This window comes from Rhinolophus sinicus, linkage group LG16, assembly GCF_036562045.2.
Source record: "Rhinolophus sinicus isolate RSC01 linkage group LG16, ASM3656204v1, whole genome shotgun sequence".
Classification (NCBI taxonomy): Eukaryota; Metazoa; Chordata; class Mammalia; order Chiroptera; family Rhinolophidae; genus Rhinolophus; species Rhinolophus sinicus.
The window spans coordinates 34,673,669-34,700,476 of record NC_133765.1 but is presented as its reverse complement, the minus strand read 5'-3'; the positions used below and the strand labels follow the sequence as shown (position 1 = coordinate 34,700,476).

The 26,808-nt window shown below is 43.8% G+C and overlaps 1 protein-coding gene and 1 long non-coding RNA gene across 2 annotated transcripts; one reads left to right on the top strand and one right to left on the bottom strand.

Annotated features, from left to right (window-relative positions):
• The first annotated feature begins 3,689 nt into the window (after positions 1-3,689).
• On the top strand, positions 3,690-5,800 carry LOC109448508 (hydroxycarboxylic acid receptor 2). Its single transcript, XM_019733893.2, has one exon. It carries the CDS (start codon positions 3,804-3,806, stop codon positions 4,896-4,898), a length of 1,095 nt encoding a protein of 364 aa, XP_019589452.1. The 5' UTR covers positions 3,690-3,803; the 3' UTR covers positions 4,899-5,800.
• A 383-nt stretch (positions 5,801-6,183) lies between these two features.
• Positions 6,184-22,621, bottom strand: LOC141569275 (uncharacterized). Its single transcript, XR_012492777.1, has 3 exons — positions 22,433-22,621; positions 7,813-8,031; positions 6,184-6,453 (listed from the first exon to the last, which is right to left on the bottom strand). It is a non-coding gene; the product is annotated as an uncharacterized LOC141569275 (long non-coding RNA).
• Between the last annotated feature and the right edge of the window lie 4,187 nt (positions 22,622-26,808).

Sequence of the window (26,808 nt, the reverse complement as noted above, 5' to 3'; positions counted from 1 at the left end):
CTTTTAAATGCCAGCTGACTGTAAGTGCGGGGGTTATTTCTGGACTCTCAGTTCTGCCGTATTGTTCTATAGTCCACCCTATGCCAGGACCACACTGTCTTATTATAGTAGCTTTGCAGTAAGTTTTTAAATCGGGAAGTGTGAGTTTTGTAACTTTGTTCTTCTTTTTCAAGGTTATTTGGTTATTCTGGTTTCCCCTTAGGTTTTTAACATTAAATTCAACACTACGTTTCAAAACCCTGAAATACCCTTCTTCTTTCTTTTCATATGCCCCTGCCAGTCAGTACCACCAGCTTCCTCGTACTTCACCATCTTCATTATAAGTCCAGAGGTCTCTTATTTCCCACTAGCCACATGTCCCAACTCAATGTCATTTGCCATCTGCAGGGGCAAGTCTCCTACAATGTCCCCAATGAACTCTGCTTCCGGTCCTCCCAACCTTAGGGGCCCCTCTCAGTGGAGTGTGGACTGGCTCTGTGACTTGCTTTAACCAACAGAATGCAGTGGAGGCGATGTTCTGGAATTTCTGAGCCCAGGCATTGTTAAGAAGGTCTGCTTGTGTGAGTTGGAAGCCCTGAGTCAGTAGCCTTATACGACGTCTAGCCTACTCTGTGGAAAGAACGTGTGAAGAGGCTGTGTGGAGATGCCACATAGAGATGCCACATAGAGAGACACAAGACTATATGGAGAGGGAGAAAAACCCAGGCGTCCTGCTTGAATCTAGCTGCCATCTGAGCGACCCCAAATGAGAGCCACTCAGCTGAGCCCAGCCAACCCGTAGACCCTTGAGAGCAAAGAATGAGAATTCAAATACAAACAGTGAATCACTTAACCTCCATAAGCCTTGGTTTGCTGGTCTGTAACATGGGGATGGTGATCATATCAGCACATCACTCACAGGGTTTTTGTGAGAATTAATGAGGTTACATAACACAGTACCTGGCACAGAGCAAACTGTTGATATATGGTAGCTACTATTATTTTTAACTAAAAAAAAAAAAAAATGGTTCCATCCAGTTCAGTGGCACACATTTCAAGCAGTAATAAGATACATAGGGCCGGCCTGGTGGCTCAGGTGGTTGGAGTGCCATGCTCCTAACGCTGAGGTCTCTGGTTCGATTCCCACATGGGCCAGTGAGCTGCACCCTCTACAGCTAAGATTGTGAACATCGGCTCTCCCTGGAGCTGGGCTGCCGTGAGCAGCCGGACGTCGGTGTGAGCTGCTGCGGGCTGCTGAGTGCTGCTGCCAGGAGGGGCCGGCAGCCAGCGTGAGTGACCGGCAGCCGGCAAGAGCTGCCGTGAGCTGCTGTGGGCCGACCTGTGACCGACTGCCTCAGCCCGGGGGGGCGCAGGGCTCATAGTACCAGCATGGGCCAGGGAGCTGTGTTCTACACGACTAGACTGAGAAACTATGGCTTGAAGGGGCATGGAGGGTCAAGTTAATTGCGGAAGTCAGAGATTTTAAGTGGAGTTTCCACAAAACTCAGTGGAATCACTGCCTCAGCTCACTGCCTTAGCCATTGAAATGACTCATAACAAGTAACAAGTTTCTGTGCAACTCATGCACTAGTAAGAAAAATAAATACATACATAAATAAGGGACACACATAAGACAAAATACGCCCACGGTGCAGCGGGAAGAAGGGAAATCCCGTAGCAGGCACCAGAATCCAGGGGCAGGCTGTGTGTGTTGGGGGAGGAGCCAGAATTTACACTCTGCCTGAGTATATGTGAACTTTGGTTTAGAATCACACTCATAGAAGGGAAGAGCTGGAAGGAAGTCTGAGGGTCATCTAAGTCCTCAGTTTACACATGGGGAAGTTGAGGGGTTAAAAGTCTTCACGGATCCAGAACAAGCTACCAGCCTCTCCAGTTTTTCTCTTTTTTCAAATGTAACAATATTCATTGTTCTGCTTTTCTAATGTTATCCAGGACTATTGTTTAAAAAAGAAACCAAATATTGTAAAATTTAGAAAGGGAGGGTCCCTGGCCAATGTTAGCTCCCAGAAAAAACTCTCGTTAATAACGGTTTTTCTGACTTTTAGTTAACAGACCCTTAGGATTACTTTATAAAGATCACTGGCAAGTCTACATTCATCCCAGAAGGAAACATGATATTCCTGAGCAGCAAGGACCCAAAACAGATACCAGTCATTTCACTAGAGCCTTAAGACACCCACGTAATGTGACCTCAATCCAGGGCGGCCTTACAGACGAGGCAATCACATCCTAAGAGATAGTGTGTGTGATGGTCAGCGACAGACTTTGAAACCAGCGCCAGATCCACTCGCAAGCTCTGCTCTTATTAGCTCTGTTGCCTTCCGTATATGACCAACCTCTCTGAGCTTCACTTTCCTCATTTGGAAATCTGAGTCACTCCCAGTCCCTACCTCACGGACCACAGTCAGGGTAAAACAAGATACCGTGGTTAAAGCACTGAGTGTGGGGTCTGACACACAGGAAGCTCCCTGGGACGTAGCTGCCAACATTGCCTTCATCATCAAGTATGTCTGGTTTCCAGGGCAGTCGAATATTCGATCATCCTGACTAATCTACTGTCAAGAGTTTACAAACCTCTAGTAGCAAACCTGGGTGTGCAACTGAAGAAACAAATTTCCTATTTCTAACTCAAAGTAGAAGCAACACAATTTGGAAACCTCTAGCAAAAGCATGAATTCAATAGACTCAAATATCACAGGGTAGAACTGTTCTGTAGGATTACACCCAATTATCCTGGAAAGCAAAGAAACGATGCGTGAAATGGTGACCTGCTGGGAGGCAGAGTCCGAAGTCCTCTGAGGTCCTCTCCTCTGAGTTTAATTTTCCAAAAATGGGGCTTTTAAAATATCACATACTAAGTGGGGGAGTCTGTGGGAAGAGAAACAGGGGGTGTACAGAAAATCTCTGCACTTTCTGCTCAATTTGACTGTAAATCTAAAACTGCTCTAAAAATAAAGCTTATTAATTTTTTTAAAATCACGTACTTAAACATAAGTCACTAGAGCATGGAAACATATCAACATTTAACACAAACAAACAAAACCCCCAACTTATTGTAACATACCACTGGCAATGCAAACTAGGTTCAAGTTTTCGGGCATCTTATGAAATTTTATGCTGCTCTCAAGTTACTTTTTTTGTTTCTTTCGCTCACTAGAGATTAATTGCAGTTCTGGTGTGGAAAAGCAAGCCACATTTGTACAGAGAAGATGGCATGGGAACAAATGTAACGCACTCTCCTCATAAAATAGACAATTACTATCTCTCGGCCTTTCCAAAAGAAATAACATGCTTGCTGTTTCCTAAATCAGATGCACGCTAATATTTCCTACTCATTCTTAATATTTCTGGAAAACCATGCTGTTTAGCACAGTAAGTTATTATTTATTGCATCTGCTGTTTTGCTCACTATGTAAGCCAACCGCATGACGATGAATTAATTTTCCAACATGAAGTACTCTGCATACGTGGGATGCCCTCCACTTTTCAGTAATTCACACATGACAGTCGGCTTGCCTAAACTTATCCTTTACCTTTAGAGAATTTTGCGGGTTCCTGTCTGGCCAGGGGATTTTTATTACTTGTTTATGCAAACAGCAGGTTGCATAAGAGCCTTGCTGGCTTCTTTTTTTTTTTTTTTTTTGCGATTTCGTAGTTTCCTGGTAACCATTCAGTCATCTGTTTCAACACCCTGACATGACATAAAGGCGGACACTGAGCCACACGTTCGCCACACAGACACACACCTCTTTCCTTGAGCATTCACTAGGTGAGGCGCTCCCGGGGCCCCACGCGATCCACTCATGAACCCGTACCACCCGCAGACTCACTTTCTGGAGATCCACAACAAGAACTGCTGTGTGTTCCGGGACCAATTCATCGCCAACGTCCTGCCACCGGTGTTGGTGCTGGAGTTCGTGTTAGGGCTTCTGGGCAATGGCTTTGCCCTTTGGATTTTCTGCTTCCACCTCAAGTCCTGGAAATCCAGCCGGATTTTCCTGTTCAACTTGACCGTGGCTGACTTTCTCCTGATCATCTGCCTGCCGTTCCTGACGGACAACTATGTGAGAAAGTGGGACTGGAAGTTCGGGGACATCCCTTGCCGGCTGATGCTCTTCATGCTGGCCATGAATCGCCAAGGCAGCATCATCTTCCTCACCGTGGTGGCCGTGGACAGGTATTTCCGGGTGGTCCACCCGCACCACGCTCTGAACAAGATCTCCAACCGAACGGCGGTCATCGTCTCCTGCCTCCTGTGGGCCCTCACCATCGGCCTGACCGTCCACCTCCTGTACAACAAGATGATGATCCGGAACCGCGATGCCAATCTGTGCAGCAGCTTTAGCATCTGTCATACCTTCAGGTGGCACGATGCCATGTTCCTCCTGGAGTTCTTCCTGCCCCTGGCTATCATCCTGTTCTGCACGGTCAGGATTGTCTGGAGCCTGCGGCAGCGACAGATGGACAGGCATGCGAAGATCAAGAAGGCCATCAACTTCATCATGGTGGTGGCCGTGGTCTTCGTCATATGCTTCCTGCCCAGTGTGGCTGTGCGCATGCGGATTTTCTGGCTCCTGCACACTATGGGGACGAAGAACTGTGACATTTATCGCTCGGTCGACCTGGCGTTTTTCATCACCCTCAGCTTCACCTATATGAACAGCATGCTGGACCCTCTGGTGTATTACTTCTCCAGCCCATCTTTCCCCAACTTCTTCTCCACCTTGATCCACCGCTGCCTCCAGAAGAAGAAGACGCCGGAGGGGCTAGAGAATAACCGGAGCACAAGCGTGGAGCTCACGGGGGATCTGACTGTGAGCAGGAGTGTGCCAGGGGCTTTAATGGCCAACCCCAGTGAGCCATGGAGCCCCTCGTATTTGACTCCAGCCTCTCGTTAAAACCACCACGCCAAGAAGGGAGATTGTCACCAAAAACCAGGATCTCTGGAGAAACAGTTGGGCTGGAGCACACAGTAGTATCACTAGACTCGGCCTGAGGTTTCCTGGGACTTCCAGATTCAGAGAATCTGATTTAGAGAAGCGGTGCAGCAGAGTGGGCCGCTTGGTTGCAGATTGTCACACAGACATCTTGGAGGAATGGAGGATAAAGTTTCTATGCATCTGAAACTTCCATTCCATCTCAGACACTTGCAGAACTGAAGATGGCAAAACCGTCCACGTTTCTGCCAAGCGGAGCTGGAGCCAGGGCTATCCACCGGTACCTGTGTGACTCATGGGCCTCTTTCCTTCACCTGCCTGAACCTCGGATGGTTCTCAGCTCCCGGGGCCATGCCGAGCCTGTTCGCGGCTCCCGCTGGGAAAAGCAGAGCTAAGTGACTGGAGGGGAGTTATCGTTAATGGGAGGGAGCCCTGGCATCGTTATACCAGCCAGTAGATCACCTGGGTTCCGTGGGATCGATTCATCTTTTTAGCTAAGCGTTAGCAGGAACGGACTAGACAAAGAGACTCATGACCTTTGATGAGTGGCCGAGTTTTCAGTGCTGGTAAAAAGGGAATCAGTCCCGAGAGGTACTGAGCCAAACAAGCAGTGTTGCTAAGGGAAAGGAAATGGCATTTGTGCCCTAACCTGCAACTAATCCATTTCTCTCTTGTTGACACTAATTTGACAGTTGAACAGCTAAAAAGGCTTCAGGGAAAAGAGCTGCTTCCCATCTGTGTTTGCTTTTATCATTAAAAGGGACATGCTGCCCAGTGGTTAAGGAAGAGGCTTCCTCCCGCTTCATTTGCCCGTGTTTCTGTACTTAATGAAAAAATCTACCACTTCAATAAACTTTGATATGAGACACACAGTCTGGTGTTGCGTGTGTCTGGGTGATGGTTCACAGAAAGGGACTTCTTACTTAAGCAGGGACCTTTATGGGTTGTGAACTGTGTCCTGGTAGACAAATGCCGTCTACTGTCAAGTAAGAAACGACGCAGACGCTGAGCTGCCACACAAGACAGTTAAGTAAAAACTCCATATGCATTGGGACCAGGACGGGACAAATAAAACACATTTAATTCAGAAGGGTAGTTCCAGACAGGATTACAAGAGCACTTTCCATTTTATTTAGAGTTCGGTGAATATTGCTATTACTATTTGTATATTTAAAAAGGAATCAGGTCAGACTGGGATTTTTGCATAGAGGGGGGAAGAAAGAACTTCCTATGGAATAGTTTCAGTTCCCCGCTCCAGGATGGAAAGGAGATGTACTGGTTTGAGTCTGTGATCGGTCCAAGTTTCTGTTATGCTTTCATTTCCAGCTTCTGTCACTCCTTGACTCTTGAGCAAGATGAGGCTTGCTTTGACATTCTGACTTAGATGCAGATGAAAAATGTAGATATTCAGACTCCCAGTCCCAGTTGAATGGCAGTCAATGAAGGAAGGTAGGACAGTTCTGAATTTCTTACATGTTTTCAGAGGACTTTGCTTATCTGGTTCTCCAATCAATTCCTAGAGGTAGAAAGTGAAAAGCAGAGATCACCAACTTAAAAGGAAGGGGAGGCAGGGATGAGCTCAGAGGAAAGTAGGGATTCCCCAGTCTCTGATGCATTGAGTCAGCAGGGAGCCCGGCTGTGAAATTCCAATCTATTCAGAACCAGCGACTCACATTCATTCATTTGTTCAAGCATTCCATCAGCTTTTGTGAATTAAGCACCAACTAGGTGCTGGACGCTGCTCTGGGGGTGGTTGGTGGAACTAGAACAACGGACAAGGTGCCCAAGCCTGGAAAGGGAACTTGGGGTAGCTATGAGTATCCGGAAGACAGCAAAGTAGGGAGACAGGCTAAAAAGGGAGTGGGGCTGGGATATCGAGGAAGGTCTCTATGAGGAAGTGACCTTGAGCTAAGCCATGAATGACTAGACAGAGCAAACAACGTGAAAATCCAGGGGCAGGGCGTCCTAGGCAGAGGGAATGGTACGTGCAAAGGCCCTGAGGTGAGTTTGGTGTGTGTGGGCCTATTCGTTAATTAGGGCAGCCTTGACAAAGTACCACAGACTTGGCAGCTTAAAATAGCAAAAATATAGTCTCTCTCAGTTCTGGAGGCCAGAGGTCCAAAGCAAGGTGTTAGGAGGGTTGGTTCCTTCTGGAGGCTCTGATGTGTCATGGCTGCTCGCTCGCGGATGGTGAAAGCATTCATTAGGCACGTAGAGACACAGAAGGAAGATTTATTAAAGTAAGAGGAAGGTTGGCTGGATAGAGTCTGCTGGAGACTATTGCTTCAAAGTTTTTGTTTCATATGAAGTCTTATATTTTCCAACCAGGATGTAAATTGCTTCAGCCTGTTTTGGGATCTTCTATTGAGTTCAGCTTTGTCTGTTGGGGTTGGTTATCAACCTTTGCATATGTTATGTAAATTTAAGTTGAGCCAGGAGTTAATCCCATATACATGCAAAAACCTCTCCCAAATCCCTAGGACAGGCCTGCAAGGCTGAAGTATATAGAGCCATTGAAACTGGGATGCACAGTAAAAGTATAGTAAACAGAGTCATTAAGGTGTAGTGGAAAGATGGCAAAGAAAAGGAAGAAAAAAAGCTTTCAAAAAGTCTCAAGTTAAATTACACTTGTTAAATCGAATTCTACCAGAGGTCCAAATCTCAAAATAGAAGATTTACTATCACAGTTACAATGAGGGATCCGTCCTATGCCTCTCCCCCAGCTTCTGGTGGCTGTTGACAATTCGTGGCTGGAAGATGCATCATTGCTCCAGGGTCTGTGTCATCTCCTTTTCTGTCTCCTATAAGCAAGGACACTTGCCACTGGATTTAGGGTCCACCCTCATCCAGCATGTTCTTACCTTGAGATCCTTACCTTAATTACATCTGCAAAGACCCTTGCTCCAAATAAGGTCACATTCTGAGATCCTGACAGGTGGACCTGCCTTTCCATGTCCCGTTCTCCTCACTAGCGTGCACTTCGTGAGAAGTACCTTTTCACACCAGTTCAACTCACTGCAATGAGGAACAGAGGAGAGGCCAGCGTGGTTCGGTACAATGCGTGTGGGGTCTGCTACGTGATGAGGTAAAGAACCTGTTGTGCAAAAATAATGAAAGACACGAGAAAAAAATAGATCACATCATATTAAATGAAAAAATAGTTTTGAAACAGAATATGATCTCAATTCTCTTTTAAAACCTGTGCATCTGTGTGTATATGCGTGGAACACAAACCAAGGCTGTGACGTGGGTGCTACCTGGGTGGTGGTATTACAGGTGATTTTCCTTTTCCTTTCTAGACTTCTTATTTTTAAATTGTCAGTGGTGAACTGTGTTACTATTGTAGTTATTTGTAAAGGTATATTGTTTTAAAAATTAAATCACCTTCAATTATATGCCTATAATATAAGAGTACTGCCATCTTCCTTGATCCTCAACGATACTTATGCAGAGAGTAGTCTCCTAAACACTTGTTTCCCTGTGCAGGGAAACACCAACATTAATTTAAAACGGGAGCAAGTCATGTTACTCAGGGCTAAACCAATGGCGTGTTCTACTCAGTGCCGTGTGTGTGTGTGTGTGTGTGTGTGTGTGTGTCTGTGCGTGCACGCAAGTGTATGTATGTATATCTATGTGTCTGTATATTGGAAGGGGCTCTTACATGTATGCATCTATTTTCCACTACTTCCTCTTATTTTGGAGAGGACCAGCTCTCGGGGTTGTGCATTCCATGAGTTTACTCCCTACAGAGTAAAAAGTAGGGCTTCCTTCTAGCCGCCCGCAAACAATCTCTTCCAGGCTTCAAGAGATGACCCCCTAGGTCTAGAACCTTAAAATTGGGGGCACAAAATTGTGCTTGTTTCTGATTTTATGAACTCCCTTACCTTTTCACATTTATTAGCCTATTCACCCCACAATGCCTTGCTTGAAGTGAGGGGCTATAACCGCACCTAGTATTTGAGTCCTCAACGTGACTTTGGGTTTAATTTTCAAAATACTTCCCGAGTCTGATCTGCTGATCTGTTGGCCTTCCTGCTCACGGCAAGCGGCTGCCTTGACAGATGGTCCATGAGACCCAGCGGACCCCTTTCTTCCCCCCACTTTGTTTCTGTGATCAGAATTTAGCTGAAGAATTGTTTTTCTGCAATACCTTGGGCTGTGGTGGCATTTGGTGTCACCAGGTCCTGGAAGTCACTAAGTACTAGAAATTGACCATTTGCCTATAAAATGGGCCATCTTTTTGTTCCCCCATCTTTTCATTCAAATCGTGACCTTTTCAAATTGGAACTGAAATTTTGATGAAATTCTTTATGATGGTTGAAGCTGCTTCTGTTACTGGCAAACTTCCTGAGAAGGAAAAAAAATTTTCCCCCTCATTGTAATGAGAAGATGCCTTCTTATCATTGTTTAACTCAAGGTCCTAATGGATGCAAACAACTGAAGCCAAGTCCAAATTAGCTTAAGCAAAAAATTAAAAATATAAAGAGAGGCATGATACTGGAAAGACGGTGGCGTACCTCACAGAAATGAAGAGAGAATTAAACCAGGCTGGGGCAGCTGCAGGGGACGAGCTCATGGCCCCTCATCCCAGGTCTTAACCATGAACGTGACTCAACACATTACTTGTGTGTCTCAGGTCAGATTCCCACACGAGAGAATCTAATTGATGTCAAACCACCCCTTCTAAAATGATCATGAAGACCACAGTCACACAGCAGCTGGGTAAAGCGTATTTTTAAACTGTTGTTTGTGTAAAAACATGCTGTCTGCCAGGTGTTCCTCAGATAACATTTCAGATCACCTTGTGTTTTTCACTCATTGAAACAGCTTGGAAGTCTGGGCTTTTAGCAGAGTCCATCTCAATTCTCTTGTTTCCAAAATTTCTGCCATGTAGTAAAACTGTGGTCCCAAGAGAAGAGAGAGGTAATTAGTCAACCTTCAGGAAGCAATTCAGCTCACACTGCCCCAAACCCATTCAGGTAGAGAGCTGAAGAGATGAGTCCTAGAGCCTCTCCGAAGGCCTTCTGGAGAATGAATGTCTTTGATATTTTTTTATATTGTTTAATAAACTCAGTGGGAAGAAATACTGTTCAGCAGGCTTAGCTGTGGTGAGTATCTGGCCATGAAGTTCTGTTCATTAAGTTTTGTGTCTTTTACGACGAATGAAACACGACTATTTTGCAACCAGTGCTGGATTTTCTCTGGGCACCCTCTGTCTCTTCTGGGAGAAGGGGTTTGCGTGCGGCATTACCAACATCAGGCCTGACGGGTAATCCCCAACCCACTGCGGCCCTATCAGATGAAAGGCAAGCGCTTCGAGGCTCTGAATATTGATATACCAGGTGCCCTGGCCACACCCAGAGAGGGATCTACAACCACCAATAGGTATTGGGAACAGGACATAACATTCCCAATGTCACTGAAAGAAGAAAACAAACTGACCTACGATGTCATCAGGTTGAAAAACAGTGGATTTCTCTTCAGCATGCTCACAAAATACCCCTCCTTTGGGATACGATACGATGCTTTAGTAGAAAAATGGCATCGATGGTCCGTTTTTGGTTTTGGTAAAGTAATATGGCCCAAAGATAGACCCCCCAATCAAGAGATGCCACACTCACCATCATCATTTGATACCCGTCAATTTCTAGATCTAAGATTTGCTCTGTGCTCTCTGTCAGCCACTGTGCTAACTAAATGTTTTACGTAGATGATTTCACTTCATTCTTTCAATAACTTCATAGGGTTTTGAAAGGTGCTATGTCCATTTCACAGATAAGGAACTGAGGCACAGAGTCTGAATAATTGGCCCAGGTCATACAATCTGTAAGTAATGGACCAAAGGGAACAAAAGCAGGCAATCTGACTCCAGCGTTTTTGCCCCTAAAGTTCTGAAAACATGCAAAGTGAGAGATGAGCAACGTGAACGGAAAAAAAGTAAGGTGACTACCCTGACTCATTTGGTGGTCAATATTTCTGGAGCTTTCCAGGCTGCCCAACCACTAGGCCCTCAGACGCCTCCCTGGTCCTGGCTGAGACCAAGTACTTAGGGTGTTGGCATTGCGCCCTGTACCTAGAGGACACTCTCTAAATACGTTACCCTTCTAAGCTAACTGTTGACTGACCCCTTTCTTCCTGGTAGAAGATTCTTCTTGGGAGTCTATCTTGTCTTTCTAAAGAAGCTACCATCTCACAAGGAAGCAGGTTTGGGATGTTCATTGCAACACTGTTCGTAATAGTGAAAAACGGAAAACATTCTAAGTGACCCCTAGGATAGATACATAGCGATACAGGCACCCCACAGAATACTACCGGGGGGGCCAAAAAAAGGTATACACATGACTTGTACTCATCTTTTGTTATCAGTATATATCGAGTATTACAATTTTAATACAGTTTTTTTCCTTTCTTAAAATGTGTATACATTTTTTTGGCACCTTCTGTATATACGAAGAAGAGTAAACATATCAACAGGACTGAATCTTGAGCGTAATACCTAGAGCAAAAAGCAAGTTGCCAAAAGATACATGCAATTTGATAACACTTATGTGTTTGAATGAGATAACAATCTATGTAACTTTACTAACACTTGTCATTCCAATAAACTTTAATGTAAAAATAAATAAATAAATAAATAAATAATAAAACTGTTAAAAACAAACAAACAAGATAACATACGGTTTGGGGAAGCATCACCATGTAATAAAACAAAAGTCACAGATGAGAAGGATGCACAGTAACTGCAGAATCCCCATTACTTCTGGAGAGGGAGGGAGGGAGGGATGTTAGGTGGAAGGGAGACCTCAACTGTATCTGCAATGCTTTTACTTCATTTGAAAAGAAGGACCTGCAAACGGGTGAATGGTCCCACAGGATGTGGTGTGTCCCTGCCGTAGGATGCTCCTCAGCAAAAAGGAGCAGACCACGAAGCACACAACAAACAACCTGGATGGGTCCCAAGGGCGTTGTGCTGACTGGGGAGAAAAGGCCATTCTTGAAAAGTTATACACCGTGTGATGCCATTTATGGAACATTCTTGAAGTGACAGAATTATAAAGAAGAATAGAATGGATGGACGGTCGGTCGTTAGGAGTTATGCGGGGGGGGGGGTAGGTGTGGGATAGCGTGAGGGGGTTTCTTTAGGGTGAGAACCACCTGTACCTTGAATGCGGTGGTGTTTATACAAGTCTATATATGTACTAAAATGTCGTAGAATTATAACGGACATACAAGGACAAGAAGGAGGCGGGAGGAGAGGAAGGGAAGAAAGAAAGGAAGAAGAAAAAAGGAAAAAGAAGACATGAAAAAAGTGGTGAAATCCAGGAGATGCCTATAGACTAGGTAATTTTACTGTGCAAGTGTCGACTTTCTGGCTTTGATAATCTACTGCAGGTAAGTAAGACGCCACCGTTGGGTGAAGCTGGGACCTCACTGCATTGTTTTTGCAAATTTGTGGGTCTATAATTCATTCAAAATAAAAAGATAAAAAAATAAAAATGTCCCTAAGTAAACATGACCAACTGTTAACTGGTTAAAGATGAGTGGTACGAACATGTGTGTTTTATGAAGTTTTGTTCTTTATGAGCACGAGGGCGTTTACACAGACGCACACACAGTCACAGGACAGGACTGGGGGACAAAAACTACCACCTTCTCTGTTTGGGACCCCATCTCTCCAGATTCAGCTTCTCCTCCATTTTCTTTTGCATCATCTCCCCAAATACCCACAGACGTGATTTACCTTTATGTTTTAAAGATTTTATGACCAGCCACTTGGGAAACTGATCAAAGGTAACAACAACAAAAAGTCCCACAAAAAACTCTTACAAAATGATCATGGAAAACATTACACTAAATGAAAGAAGCCAGGCACAAAAGGCCACATATTATCTGATTCCATGCGTATGAAATGTCCAGAGCAGGTAAATCCATAGAGACAGAAGGTAGATTGGTGGCTGCCAGAGGCTGGGGGGTGGGGAATGAGGAGTGACAGCTGTGGGTGTGGAGTTTCCTTTTGGGGTGATGAATGGAACTAGACAGAGTGGTGGTTGTACAGTATTGTGAATGCACTAAATTGTTCACTTTAAAATGGTTAATTTTACATTATGTGAATTTCACCTAATTTTAAAAACAAAAAAAACTCTTGCAAAACAGAATCCGTAGAGTAATTGTCCCTTGTCTCTAGCTTGTCCTCCCGCCCATCACCTGCTCTCCTCTGTCTCCAACCTTCCCCTGCCCCAGAGACAGTGGTCTGGGGACAGAGTCAGGATGGGATATCAGGTACGAACCAGTGTTTGCTGTGATTTCTGGCAATCTCTAGACTGGATTATCCTCTTATAAATGTTTCCCTCACTTTTACTACCCCTTGGAGCAAGACATGGAACCAGGGTGTCTGTTATGGGCTGAATTGTGTCCCCCCCCAAATTTCTATGCTGAGATCCTAGCACCTCAGAACGTGACTGTATTTGGAGATAAAGCCTTTGAAGAGGTAATTAAGTTAAAATACGTTTTTAAGGTGGGTGTCTTTTTAAGAAGAGGAGATTAAGACACAGACACACACAGAAGGATGACCATGTGATGATACAACAAAGCTGGGAGAGAGGCCTCAGGGGAAACCAACCCTGCTGACACCTTGGTCTTGGACTTCTGGCCTCCAGAACTGTGAGAGACTGAATTTCAGTCTGTGATACTTTCGTCCAGCAGCCCTAGAAGGCTCAGGCAGTGTCTGACCATCTTCCTTATATGCCTCAGCCAGCCAGTGGTTTTAGAGCTTGGGTGGAATGCCATGTTTATTTAAAACCGCTTATCACCTATACATCTGAATAGAGTTTCACATCAAGCCTGCTGTGCTGCACAGCAGAGAAATTCAACTTTAGAAAAAGGAAAAGAATAACACAAAGGGCAGGTTGACTTTTCATAGGCAAACATTGTCCAACTGCTTCTTCTCTCTCCCCACCTACCATTTGTTTAATGATGGAAGCCAATTTCAAAATTCATTAAAACACTATTATAAAAAAAAACTGAATGAGAGGGGAAAAAAATTATGCTGCTCTCTAGAGTTCCCATAGAGGTTGATATTTCAGTCATGATTTAAAAAAAAAATTATATATATATATATATACATATTTTAACAAAACGCCTAAAATTATTATAGTCAATTCAGGAAAAAAATACTTCCTTCATATTTTCACCTACTGTTATTATGTCTAACAAAAAAATATTCCCATGAAGCTCTTAAGAATTATGTTTCTAAAACAAAAATTGACTTGTGCCTTTTTTCCTACCTCAAAAACCTTCAGTTATCAACAGAATAAAGGTCAAACTCATCATGGCCCTTCACTGCCAGGCTACATGGTGCCAACATGGTATGGCAGAGGCAAAAGAGAATGGACTTTGAAATCAGACATTCCTGGGAGAAAATTTCAGCTTTTCTCATTGGCGGGGTTCCAGGGACATAAAGAACGAAAGAGGCCTAGGATCCTTCCAGCTTTTGAAGCTTCTGATATATTTTTTTCATGAGCTATAATTCACATACTATGAAATTCATTTTTTAAAAAACTTTAATTTATTTAAGTGTGTTCTTCCAGGACCCATCAGCTCCAAGTCAGGTCATTGTTTCAATCTAGTTGTGGAGGGCGCAGCTCACAGTGGCCCATGTGGGGATCGAACCAGCAACCCTGGTGTTCTGAGCATCGCACTCTAACTGAACTAACAGGCTGCCCCTTCATTTTTTTTGGGGGGGCACTTATTTTACTGGATGTCTTGTGCTATACACTCTTCCATTCAGGAAACTTTCCTTCAGCCACATGCCTAGAAGTCCTGAGGAGAACAGGATAGGCCTAACACAAATGTGAACTTTCACCAATGCCCTTCATGTCTTTCCCACCTCGGGTTAAGCCAACACTTCCCCTCGCGTTCTGACTGCCCAGTGATCAGTCTTTTATTACTGACAAGGTGAAATAAAAATGGGATCTGGGAGAACTACCCAATTGGCCTGAGAGACCACCCAAGAGAGATGGTCCCACTGATTCTGGCAGCCACAGACAGGTGTCTGGTGTATGGCCGAGGTTTCCTTGGTCAGGGGTTGGCTCCAGACACAGACTGGATTCCCAGCCACCCTAGCGATTTTTCGAGAAAACCATGCATCTCCCCAAGGACTCCACCATCAAGCCCTAACCACAATTCAGCCAAGGACAACTACTACAAAAACCAGATACACTTGGTCTTAGCCAAAAGGCCAAGAAACAATAAATTAACCCTTTTAATGTGTACAATTCAGCTGTTTTCAGTATGTAAGTATTCACCAGCTTCTGCAACCATCGCCACTATCTAATTCCAGAACTTTCTCATCACCCTCCAAAAAAAATCCATATCCATTAGCAGTTCATCCCCTAGAGTACTGCCCCAGCCACTGGCAAACTCCAGTCTACTTTATGCCTCTATGGTCATGATATATTTTTTTAAATGAAGAAACGCCATAAGAGGGTTAGAAAAATTGGGGTGGGGGGCGGATTTAGAGAGGAAAAAAAACCTTAAACAGGTTTCCTTCCCGACCTATTTTTAGGCTGCTTGTTCCTCCAACGTTGGGTCCAACAGGTATAAATGAAGCCTTGGTTCTGTTTACAACTTGGCAGGAAAACTCATGTGGGGCTTTCTCTCCTATCTATGTGCTGAACAGGAGGCCACAAAACTTAGCCTACATATGAAGACCAGTGTGGTGGCTTAAAATGAGGTTGGGCAATTAAGTACGCGAACTCATCCTAGAAAAAGTGCTCCATACCTCATTGCTGAATGTCACTACGGTCACCTTCAAAGTACCCCCCTTGGGAAGCTACGCACTGACACCAGTGCCTAGTCCATCCCTCAAAGCAATTTTGGAACTCTTTCTGGAATGGCCATCAGAGCTGTCATCGTATGACCCTTGACGTCTTGAATGTCATCAAAATGTCTTCCTTTCAATATTTCCTTTACCTTCGGATAAAGAAAGAAGTCACTGGGGGCCAGATCAGGTGAGTAGGGCGGGTGTTCCAATACAGTTATTTGTTTACTGGCTAAAACTCTCTCATAGACAGTGTCATGTGAACTGGTGCATTGTCGTGATGCAAGAGCCATGAATTGTTGGCGAAAAGTTCAGGTTGTCTAACTTGTTCATGCAGCCTTTTCAGCACTTCCACATAGTAAACTTGGTGACCTGTTTGTCCAGTTGGTACAAATTCATAATGAATAATCCCTCTGATATCAAAAAAGGTTAGTGACATTGTTGCAACAAATTCGCGAACTTAATTGTCAGATCTCATATGTGCTGAATAGGAGACCACAAAACTTGCCCTACATATGAAGACCAGTGTGGTGGCTTAAAATATGTCCACAAATTCTTTGACTTACCTCCTTTCAAAGGATGGAGTCTCATTTTCCTAGCTTGAAATTGGGCCAGATTTATTGACTTCCTTTTAAGAAAGGGAATGTGGTGGAGTGAGGCTATGTGCCTTCTAAAGCTAGGCATTAAAAGGATACAGCTTCTCTCTCTCTGCCCACCCAAGCTTTCTCTCTGCTTTGGCCCACCATATTGGGAGGAGGTCCTGGCCGCATGGAGAGGCCACTCCAACTGATACTGCCGACTGGACCCTGGGCTGGCAGCCGGCACCCACAGCCAGCAATGCCATCTTTCCGAGCGTGTGACCTAGGCAGTACACAAAGTGGACAATCCAGTGGTTTTCAGCATATTCACGGCATTGTGCAATCATTACCACAATCTCATATTAGAATATCTTCATCACTACTGAAAAATACTCCATCCTGACCCTAGTCAATTTTTAATACATTTTAAACAAGGGCCCTGCATTTTCACTGTGCACCAGGCCTTACAAATTCTGTGGACCCAACAGTCAGATGTGTGTGAGGAGGAGGGGCCTTCTCCCAGATGACTGCAGCCCCACTCTTTGGGCCCTTCCACTTGGAGCCCAGACACAGGGTGGCAGAGACAGCTATGCCTGTCTGAATTCCTGGTTCATAGGAACTGTCAGTGACAATAAGTGATTACTGTTGCTTTAAGCCACCACATTTGGGTTAATTTTTTACGTAGCAACAGATAAGTAAAGCAAGCAGAAGACAGTGGGTTCTGGGAAGGTCTGTGGAATCCCCTGGGGGAAGGTCACCTTGGCCTCAGCATCCTGGATCTTCTTGACTTCCCACACACCAAGCTGAGTGGCTCATCTCCCTTAGGACATATCAGAATGGGACCATGATGCTGTTGGCAGAGCAGACAGCATCATCACCATTTTCATCTCTCCAGCTACCTAGTGAAGAGCCAAAACCCAGCGGGGCCTTAACTAGTGGGTATCACCTCACACACACCCCAAGTTTGATCACAACTTTTTCCATAAGCTTCATGATCTAGACACTTGAGTGTAAACACACTCTTTTCTATGAAACTCGAAAGTGATTTGGTGGCCTGTAAATTCAAGGAACTTACTTAAACCTATTAAGAATTTCATTACCAGGGCGGCCGGCTGGCTCAGTGGGTTAGAGCGCGATCTCTTAACAACAAGGTTGCTGGTTCAATTCCTGCATATTATGGTGAGCTGTGCCCCCTGCAACTAAGATTGAAAACGGCGACTAGACTTGGAGCTGAGCTGCGCCCTCCACCACTAGATTGAAGGACGACTACTTGGAGCTGATGTGCCCTGGAGAAACGCGCTATTCCCCAATATAAAATTAAAAAAAAAAAAAAAGAATTTCATTATCTTTAAGGTACTATCATGAAGCTGCTCATACATAATACATGTAGTAATATATCTGTATGATGCATTTTTTCCAGAAAATTCAATTATCTACTATTTGAACTGTACTAATGCAGTTTATGAGATACTTTAATATCCGTAAACTCACCAGGTCACTTTATTTTTGTATTAAAATGTACTTTACAATTAGGTCCCTTTAAGCCTATGCGGTGGGCCTCATTTTACCATTTTTTAAATTGGAAACTGAGGCACAGAGGTTTACTAACTTAATCAAGGCTGCCTGGTTCTAAATCAGGTTGACATTGATGCTAAGAAATCCAAAACCACCAAGAAGGCTGAAAGCCCCCATGTAACTTCAGGATGGGGCCGATTGCCAGAAAGACCAAAGCGTGATTACGGAACTTTCAGCCCCCACCCCCCGACTTTCAAGGAGGGGAGAGGGGCTGGAGATGGAGTTAAATCACCAACTACCAATGATTTCATCAATCATGCTTAAGTAATGAAATCTCCATTAAAACCCCGAAACAGTGGCGTTCACTACCCCAACTCCCCATCACCATGGGTAGAAGCTTCTGTGCTGGGGACCCTCCCAGACCTCGCCTATGTACCTCTTCATCTGGCTGTTCATTTTATCCTTTATAATAAACTAGTAAGAGTAAATAAAGCATGTTCCTGAGTTCTGTGAGCCATTCTAGCAAATTCTCAGACATGAAGAGGGGACCATGGAAGCCCCTGATTTATAGCAGTTGGTCAGAAGTACAGTTGGCAACCTGGGACTTGCAACAGGCATGTGATGTGTGTTGGGTGGTGGGGGGCGGGGGTGTCTTGGGGGACTGAGCCCTTCACCTGTGGGCTCTGTGCTAACTCTGGGTAGTTTATGTCAGAATTAAACTGAACTATAGGACGCACAGCTGGTGTTGGAGTTGGAGGATTAGTGGTGTGGGAAAAACCAAAAACAAAAGACCCCCCGCCCCCACAGTTGGTGTCAGAAGTGTTGTGAGTAAACGCAGCTCGCCCTATATCACAAGCCCATGGGGGTAGAGGTTGGTTTGTAGCTTCCACAAGGTATGAAAGTTCAAGGACTAACCTTGACCCCCAGTGAACTGACCAAGAGGAATAACAACCCATTAAAACAGTCATAAACGAGCACAGGAGGAAATCCAAGTATGGTGTACAAAGGACTTTTTAGAGCTAAGACACGTGATCTTTTAGAACTTAAAAAACTCAGTTTATAAGTTAAAGGAGAGTAGAGTCTCTACTGAGACGCAAATAAGAAACAAAGAACAAAATTTTAAAGAAATAGAAATCTGTGGGGAAAGACAAGAAGAGTTGGAGGACAGCTCATGAAGAATGAATACACATAAGAGGAATTCTAAAATGAGACGGTGCAGCAGATACACAAGTAGAAGGAAGTTCCTTGAAATTACTAACGACCTGAGACTGCAGATTAAAAGAGCTCCCCGGGTTCCAGATTGGTCTGATGAGATAAGATTGATATGTGGTCATACCGTGTTTCCCCGAAAATAAGACCTAACCGGACAATCAGTTCTAATGTGTTTTTTGGAGCAAAAATTAATATAAGACCAGGTCTTATATAATATGTTATAATATATTATATAACATAGTATTATATTATATTATATTATATCATATTATACCTGGTATTATATTATGTTTATTATATTATATTATACTATATTATATTATATTATATTATATATAGTAAATAATAGTAAAATAAGACCGGGTCTTATGTTAATTTTTTCTCCAAAAGACACATCAGAGCTGATTGTCCAGCTAGGTCTTATTTTTGGGGAAACATGGTATTCTGGTAAAATTCCTGAACCTTCAAGACGAAAAATATCTTGTGTCAGCGGAAAGCAGAAAAAGGAAAAGCAATCAGACTGGAACCAGGTTTTACATCTCTGCTTCTGAAAGATGGCAGTGGAATAGTACTGGCAGGTAAGAGAGAGGAAGGACTGAAACCCAAGAGTCCTCTATCCAGTTTCCAAAATATTTTTCATCTATTGAGGCAAAAGGAATATAGTCTAGGATACCCAAGAATTCAGAGAAGAGAATTTCCAGTGTTCCATCTGAGGAGACTGCTTGAGAAAAGACTAACCAAACCACAACTGAACCCGAAAAGAAAACTCAAGAAGGGGGGAGAAGAAAGAGAGAAAAAAACGGTACTAAGAACGTAGCCTGTGACATTTTACATCTAAATGGATCAAGATAGGGACTTGTGTAACAGAGGACTTTTGAAACCTAACAGATGTCCTCTAAAATAATCTAAACACTAGATTATCCCATGCAAACCTCAGTGATTGGCGAGTCGGGTGGGGAGTAAAAGTGTTTCCTGGGTTTCAGCAGGGAACACGTGGGAGGGAAGGAAAAGAGGGGGGAAGTGAAAGTGCTGTAAAGGTCTCATCTTATTGGGGTGAGAGAGAAGAAGAGGAAAGGGATCAAAGAGCCAGGAGACCAGTGCCCTTCAGGGTAGGAACGGTTAGTTATACGCCTCTGATTATCAGCATCGCAAAGGAAACCGGGAGATTGCTTAACCAAGCCTGGGAACTCGGAAGTTCTGAAAGAAAAGATGGATGTATTTGACTATGTAAACATTAAAACATTTTGTATGACAAAGGATACCATAAATAAAGCCAACTGAAATGGTGGAGCTGGAAATATATTTGTAATCTAAATAATAGTCACCAGTGGCTATTGGCACCATTTTACTTACTTTACAGGTATTAACACATTTATGTCTAGAACAATGCTATGAAGGGGGGGGGGGCAAAGATGATGATGATCACTACTTTACAGATGAGTAAATTGAGGCATAACCAGGTTACAGAACCTGCTGAGGCCACATGGCCAGTCAGGGGCCCAGCTCTGAGGTGACCCTTGGCAGGTGGCCCGAGTCAATGTTCTTAATCACTTCTGAGCGATTAAGCCAAAGGCCAATGGACACTATATAAAGAGCTTTTACAAACTGACCTGAACAAGACAAACAGCCCGTACAGAAATGGACTCGGACTATAAATAGAGGAGCAAAACCAGATGGCCAACAAACGTAGGAAAATACCCTCAAATTCAACCGTGGCCAGAAAAATGAAATGAAAGAAGCAATGAGACGTCAGTCTGTATCCATCAGATGGACACACAGGAAAACGCGCGATAAAATGAAATGCAGGCAGGAATACAGAGGAAAGGGCATTCTCATCCATGTGAAGGTTTGCAGCCATTGGGGAAAGCAATCGGGCAACATCTGTTCAAATTGAAACTAAACATACCCTTTGACCCATTAATCCCACTCCTGGGAATCTGTCCCAAAGAAATAAAAACACCAATACTTAAGGACAAGGTTGTTTATTGGAGTGGTTTTTGTTTTTGTTTTTTTTGGTGGCAGAGAACTAGTCACAGAGTGAATGAATGCCCATCCAAAGGAAAAAGGGAACGACTGAATGAATTATGCTACATCCACTTTATACACATTTCAATAAAATAAAGTCCATTAGGTTTGATACCTGGCTCAAAGGGCTGGTTGATGTTTTGGTGAGCTGGCAGTCTTTTTCTAAATTCCTGCAGGCTTCTGAGTCTGTACTCCTGCAAATGTATCTATTAGATACCAGGTCTGCCCGCCAAAGGTCCATGGTACATACACAAACACGCAATACATGTGCGTGTTTTGTCAATGTACTGACATTTCATGCGGGGGGAGGTGTTGGAGAGGATGTGGAGAAATCAGAACCCTCATACGTGGCTGGTGGGAATGTAAAATGCCACTGCTGTGACAGGCAGTTTGGCAGTTCCTCAGTACGTGAAACATCGAGTTACCCCAGGACCCAGCAATTCTGCTCCTATGCATATATCCAAAAGAATTGAAATGGGTGTTCAAACAAAACCTTGAACACAAATGTTCACAGAGGCACTATTCACAAAAGCCAAAATAGAAAACAACCTAAATGTCCATAAACGAAAGTGGTCTATCCGTACAATGGAATATGATTCAGCCATAAAAAAAAAATGAAATTCTGACACACGTTACAATATGGATGAACGCTGAAAACATGATGCTGAGACAAAGACGCCAGACACAAAAGGCCACATACTGTATGATTCCATTTATAGGAAATGTCCAGGACAGGCAAGTCCATACAGAAATAGTTAAAATAGTGAATTTTTTGGTATGCATATTTTATCACAGTAAGAAAAAAAATCATGGAGGGGACAATAAAGAAAAACAGGTCTAAAAGGGCAATTTGGGGAGGTGCTGTAATGGGAAAAAAGGTCAAGAAACACTGAGGGAAAGACTAGCTTGTATCTCAACACGTTAAAGATCATCACCCTTCAAGCAAATACCTAAATAATCCACCTCCCCCTTTTTTTAAATAGTGAGGGATCTTGTTGGTCCCTGAGGTAAGCAACCCCCTCTTGTCTTTTCTAATCTAGGATTTGGGGTTTGTTCTTGCACAGCCTACAATGCTCTGAGCTTAATCACTGCTTCTCATCAACATCTGTCTGACTCTGTATCACTTGGGATCTTCCGAGTTACAAAAAATCAAGTGCACGTTCAGGTTACCTGAGGTAACGCAAGTTCTATAAGCAATTCCAGAAAAGCGAGAAAGCTCTGGAAACTGTCGGGCCTCTTAGAGAACTGGAACAAACCGTCTTAAATCAAATACAAAAATGCTATCTGTTAGAAGGTGTAAAGGCCCATTTTTTTATGGGCCACGAAGAAAGGAAAATAATACTCACAATGAAACTACGGCATACTTCTTTCTCATCACTTCAAAATTTCGTTTGCTACTTTTGGTTTCAGGCATTGGTTTCTTAATTTCCTGTATCACTCTCGTGCATCCTAAAGAGAAAAATGTAACTGAAATCAGTTAATTACGGTAATCCTAGAACGTCTTCACGTTTACAGTCTGACGCTTCTGATCACTTTTCAACACTCTCACATTGAGGTCTGTGTGTTTCATTATCATCCTCTGCACCTCAAAAATGCTGGTGATGCAGCATTTCCTAAAAGACGTAAAAGCCATTGGCACTGGGTTCTTACACGGGCTCAGTAATCACGCAGGGGCGCCTCCTTTTGACTCCTCCTATGGAATGTGGCCGAACATGTCTGCCCTCACCCTGCCTCACCCCCTCTCCTTGGGTTCTCACGAAAGAAGAGATTGCTCTACTGTTTCCCCAAGCCATTGACTCTCATTCTGTGCCTTTTGATTCCAATGCTCTTGGTGTTCACCTACCTGCAGGCAATGTCAGTCACTGCTGCCTCGCCAAAAGCAATTATTAAAACACCATCTATTGTTAGACACATTCCAAGATGTTACAATGGAAACAAACAAACAAACAAACAAACAAACAAAAAAAGAGAGAGAGACATTTTGCCTTACACTGATGAAAATGGTATGCCCGGAAAGAGAAGCTCTAGCATTGTCACTATTCTCATGATGTGGCTTCGCTTGGTTGTTGCTCTGACTGCTGACTTGCTGTCTCCCCACTTCATGGCTTTTACTCATAGTCTCTGCCGATTGTCTTCTTTCTGGGTCTCTTGGCTTTTGCACAACTCCAGTGGAGGTATCTTCTTCCTGCATGTCTTCTGTTCAAACGTCCACAGAGGACCCTAATGGATGGTTGTCACTGTCCAGCATCATCCATAATGGGCAGGGGATATGATTGTGTCTAATAGTCACTGTCCAGTTGTAGTGGGTTGAATGGTGACACCCAAAAGGTAATCCCCATGGCCTAACCTGAGGAACCTTATGTGTGTATGTGACCTATTTGGAAAAAGGGCCTCTGCAGATGTAATGACATTTCGGATCCCAAGATGAGATCATCCTGGATTATGAGGATGGACCCCAAGTCCCATGATAAGTGTCCTTATAAGACACATGGAGAGGACAAACTGTGTGAAGACACAGAGAGAGATTTCAGTGATGCAATTATAAGCCAAGAAATACCCGGAGCCACCAGAAGCTGGAAGAGGCAAGAAAGGATTTTCCCTTATAGTCGTTGGAAGGAGTCTGGCCCTGCCAACACCTTGATTTCAGGTTTCGGGCCTTCAGAACTGTGAGAGAACACATTTCTGTGGTTTGAAGCCACGAAGTATGTGGTAATCTGTTATGGCAGCACGAGGAAATGAGTCTCCCAGTATAGAGTGCCCTTTTGAGCAAAGCTTATGCACTAGGCCACCTCACACGCTTTCAGCCTCTGGATGACTTCCCTGGGCGTGGCCACCAACAGCTGGTCTCGTCAACTAAAGCCAGAATGGTGACGTGACATGGTATTTGAGCCATGGACTTCTCTTCCAGCAGCACAGAGTGACAGAAGGGATCACGGTTTGATTTTTAAAAACTTCCTTGCTCTGGCCTTTATGGGCCTAAAACAAGCCTTTATGGGTCAAAAACAATCATTAGTCTTCAAACTTAGTATTGTTTTTCTTGTGAATGTTAATTTGAAAACAAACTAGTCCCCGTTAGGCTCTAAGTTGTGTCCACGAGCCTGCACTTGGCCTTGCTGGCTCACTGAGGGACTTCACAGACATTTCCTGATGTAACCATTACTCTAACATTACAAGGAACTGCTGAGGCTTTTCAATTTGTCTGTGGTTAGAATTTATTACCTATTTTCATGGAGGGTCCAATCAGAATACTCCTTCTCTTCTACACTTTTGTAGCACCTGCATTTTTTTTCTTTATAGCATTTATCACAATGCTAATTATTTATAACTGTTTATTTAACCTCCATCTCCTCCACACTGAAAGCTCCACGAGGACAGGAACGAAGAGTCTCTGGTTTATCATGACTTCCCCAGGGCCTTGCACAGTGCCTGACACATAGTGGGCACACAATAAATATTTATGGACTAGAAGAATAAATGACTTTCATATGACTTGGTGATAGATCCACAAACCAGAATCTAGAAGACAATGAAATAAATGGGCATTCTTTGTAACACAATCCCAGTGTTTTTTCAAGGTGGCTACAGGGAACGCACACCTTAGATCCATGAGAGTCTTCCTTCTAACGTTTTAAGAGGTCCCACTTCACATAGCCTTGATGTTTGTCATGCTGTTTCTCATGCTTGTCGTTCCCACACTTCTTCATTAAGACACATGTTTGCAGACTACACAATCCCCAAAGGAAAGGCTGTATGGCAGCTAGTACAGATAAGTTCATGACCTTAAACAGACTACACATTGCTCTAATAATATTGAGAGGGATGGTTGGTGGAGAACTTGCTTACCTATGTCCCGGTCATCACCTTCTGAAAATGGCCCTCCTCCAAGTGACTGTGTCCTTCGGAAGTGACTGGCTTCCAACCCAACAATAGGGTGTGAATCTTGATTACTTTAAGCCAATCGTGGTGGTTTCATTCTCCTCAACAAGACACTGCTGTAGGCATGGAGATGTGACAACAATTCTAACCAGGAAGATGTGAGAGGAAGTCTGCTTAGGGATGCCTTTCAGAAAATTTCCCAGCAATTCCCTTCCTAGGTATATGCCCCAAAGAACCAAAAATTGGTTTCTCAAGCAAATGCACGTACAGGCATGTTCATAGAAGCGCTATTGACAGTAGCCAAAAGGTGGAGACAACACACATGTCCATTGACAGAAGAATGAGTAAACAAAATATGATGGATCTATACAATGAAATATTATAAAAAAGAATGAAGTATTGATGCTTCCTACAGTGCGGACGAACCTCGAAAATATGAGGCTAAGTGAAAAAAGCCACAGAAAAGGCCCACCTAAATTGTATGATTCCAATTAAATAAAATGTCCAGACTAGGCAAATCCTTAGAGACAGAAGGCATATTAATGGTTACCCAGGGATCAGGGAGGACGGAACGGGCAGGAACTGTTTGGTGAGTATTGGGTCTCCTTTGGGGGTGATGAATGTTTTGGAACTAGATAGAAGTGGTGGCTGCAAACATTGTGAATGTACTAAATGACACTGAATTGTCCACTTTAAAAATGGTTCATGTTGTCACGTGAATTTCACTTCAATTGAAAAAAGGATCTTTGGAAATTTTTGTCTAAGGATGTGATGTTTGGGGCAGCTGAGCCCTTTCGTATTGTGAGGAGACAAGTTAAGGACAAACCAGCACATTAAGTGATGGCTGAGTGGAAAGATGGAAAGAACCTGGGCCTTTGATTACATCACTGGCAAGGAAGTTCTGGGAATCTGATCTCCGCAGTTCTGATTATGTAGGATAGCAAATGCCCTCTTTGCTTAAAGCTATTTCTAGTTGGGTTTTCTATTACTTGCAGCCCAAAGTACCCTAATTGATAGAGACGTCAAGCTTCTGAAAAAGCAAGGCAAAGGCATTGCTGGCATTGGAGGTAAATAGCTAATGATGAAGACCTCTCAGTAGCAGTTGATTCTCATGGTTAGGCAAAGATTGTGTGTCTGTGTGTGTGATTCCCACACATACTCCCTGTTGTCTCTAGCCAGTCTTATTATTTCAAAAAACAGGATGGACTAGCTTTAGGAACAAGATTGAAATAATTATAGAGTTGTCAGGTCTGAATACTACAGGGAAGATGGAATCACTGGTCACACCACTGAGTTCGTGTGGCTTCTCTCAGGATTTGAGAGCTTAGCAGCTAACACTGAATCAGTGAAGGTGAACATTTTTCTTTTCTTTCTTGTTTTTTTTTATATTGTGTGTTAGGTATATTTTATTTTATTTTTCCCCCCTTTCTTCTGCCTCTCCCCCTTCCGGTTCAAGCCATTGTTTCTCAGTCAAGTTGTGTAGGACACAGCTCCCTGGCACATGCTGGTATTATGAGCCTTGTGCTCACCCCCCACCCCCAGCTGAGGCAGTTGGTCGCCAGTTGTCGGTTTGGCAGCTCACAGCAGCTCTTCCTGGCTGCCGGTTGCTCATGGCAGCACATGGTAGCCCACGGCAGCCCAGCTCCAAGGAGAGCCGTTGTTCACAATCTTAGCTGTAGAGGGCACAGCTCACTGGTCCATGTGGGTATCGAACCGGTGACCTCGGCCTTAGGAGCATGGCGCTCCAACCACCTGAGCCATGGGGGCTGGCCCCAGCACTTCTCTTTTCAAAGTCAGGTTGACTTTTCTGCATCACTAGACTGTGACTGGGAGAAAGCAGAGAAAG

Coding starts and splice junctions, on each gene's coding strand:
- LOC109448508 (XM_019733893.2), top strand. CDS start 3,804: ATGAACCCGTACCACCCGCAGACTCACTTTCTGGAGATCCACAACAAG.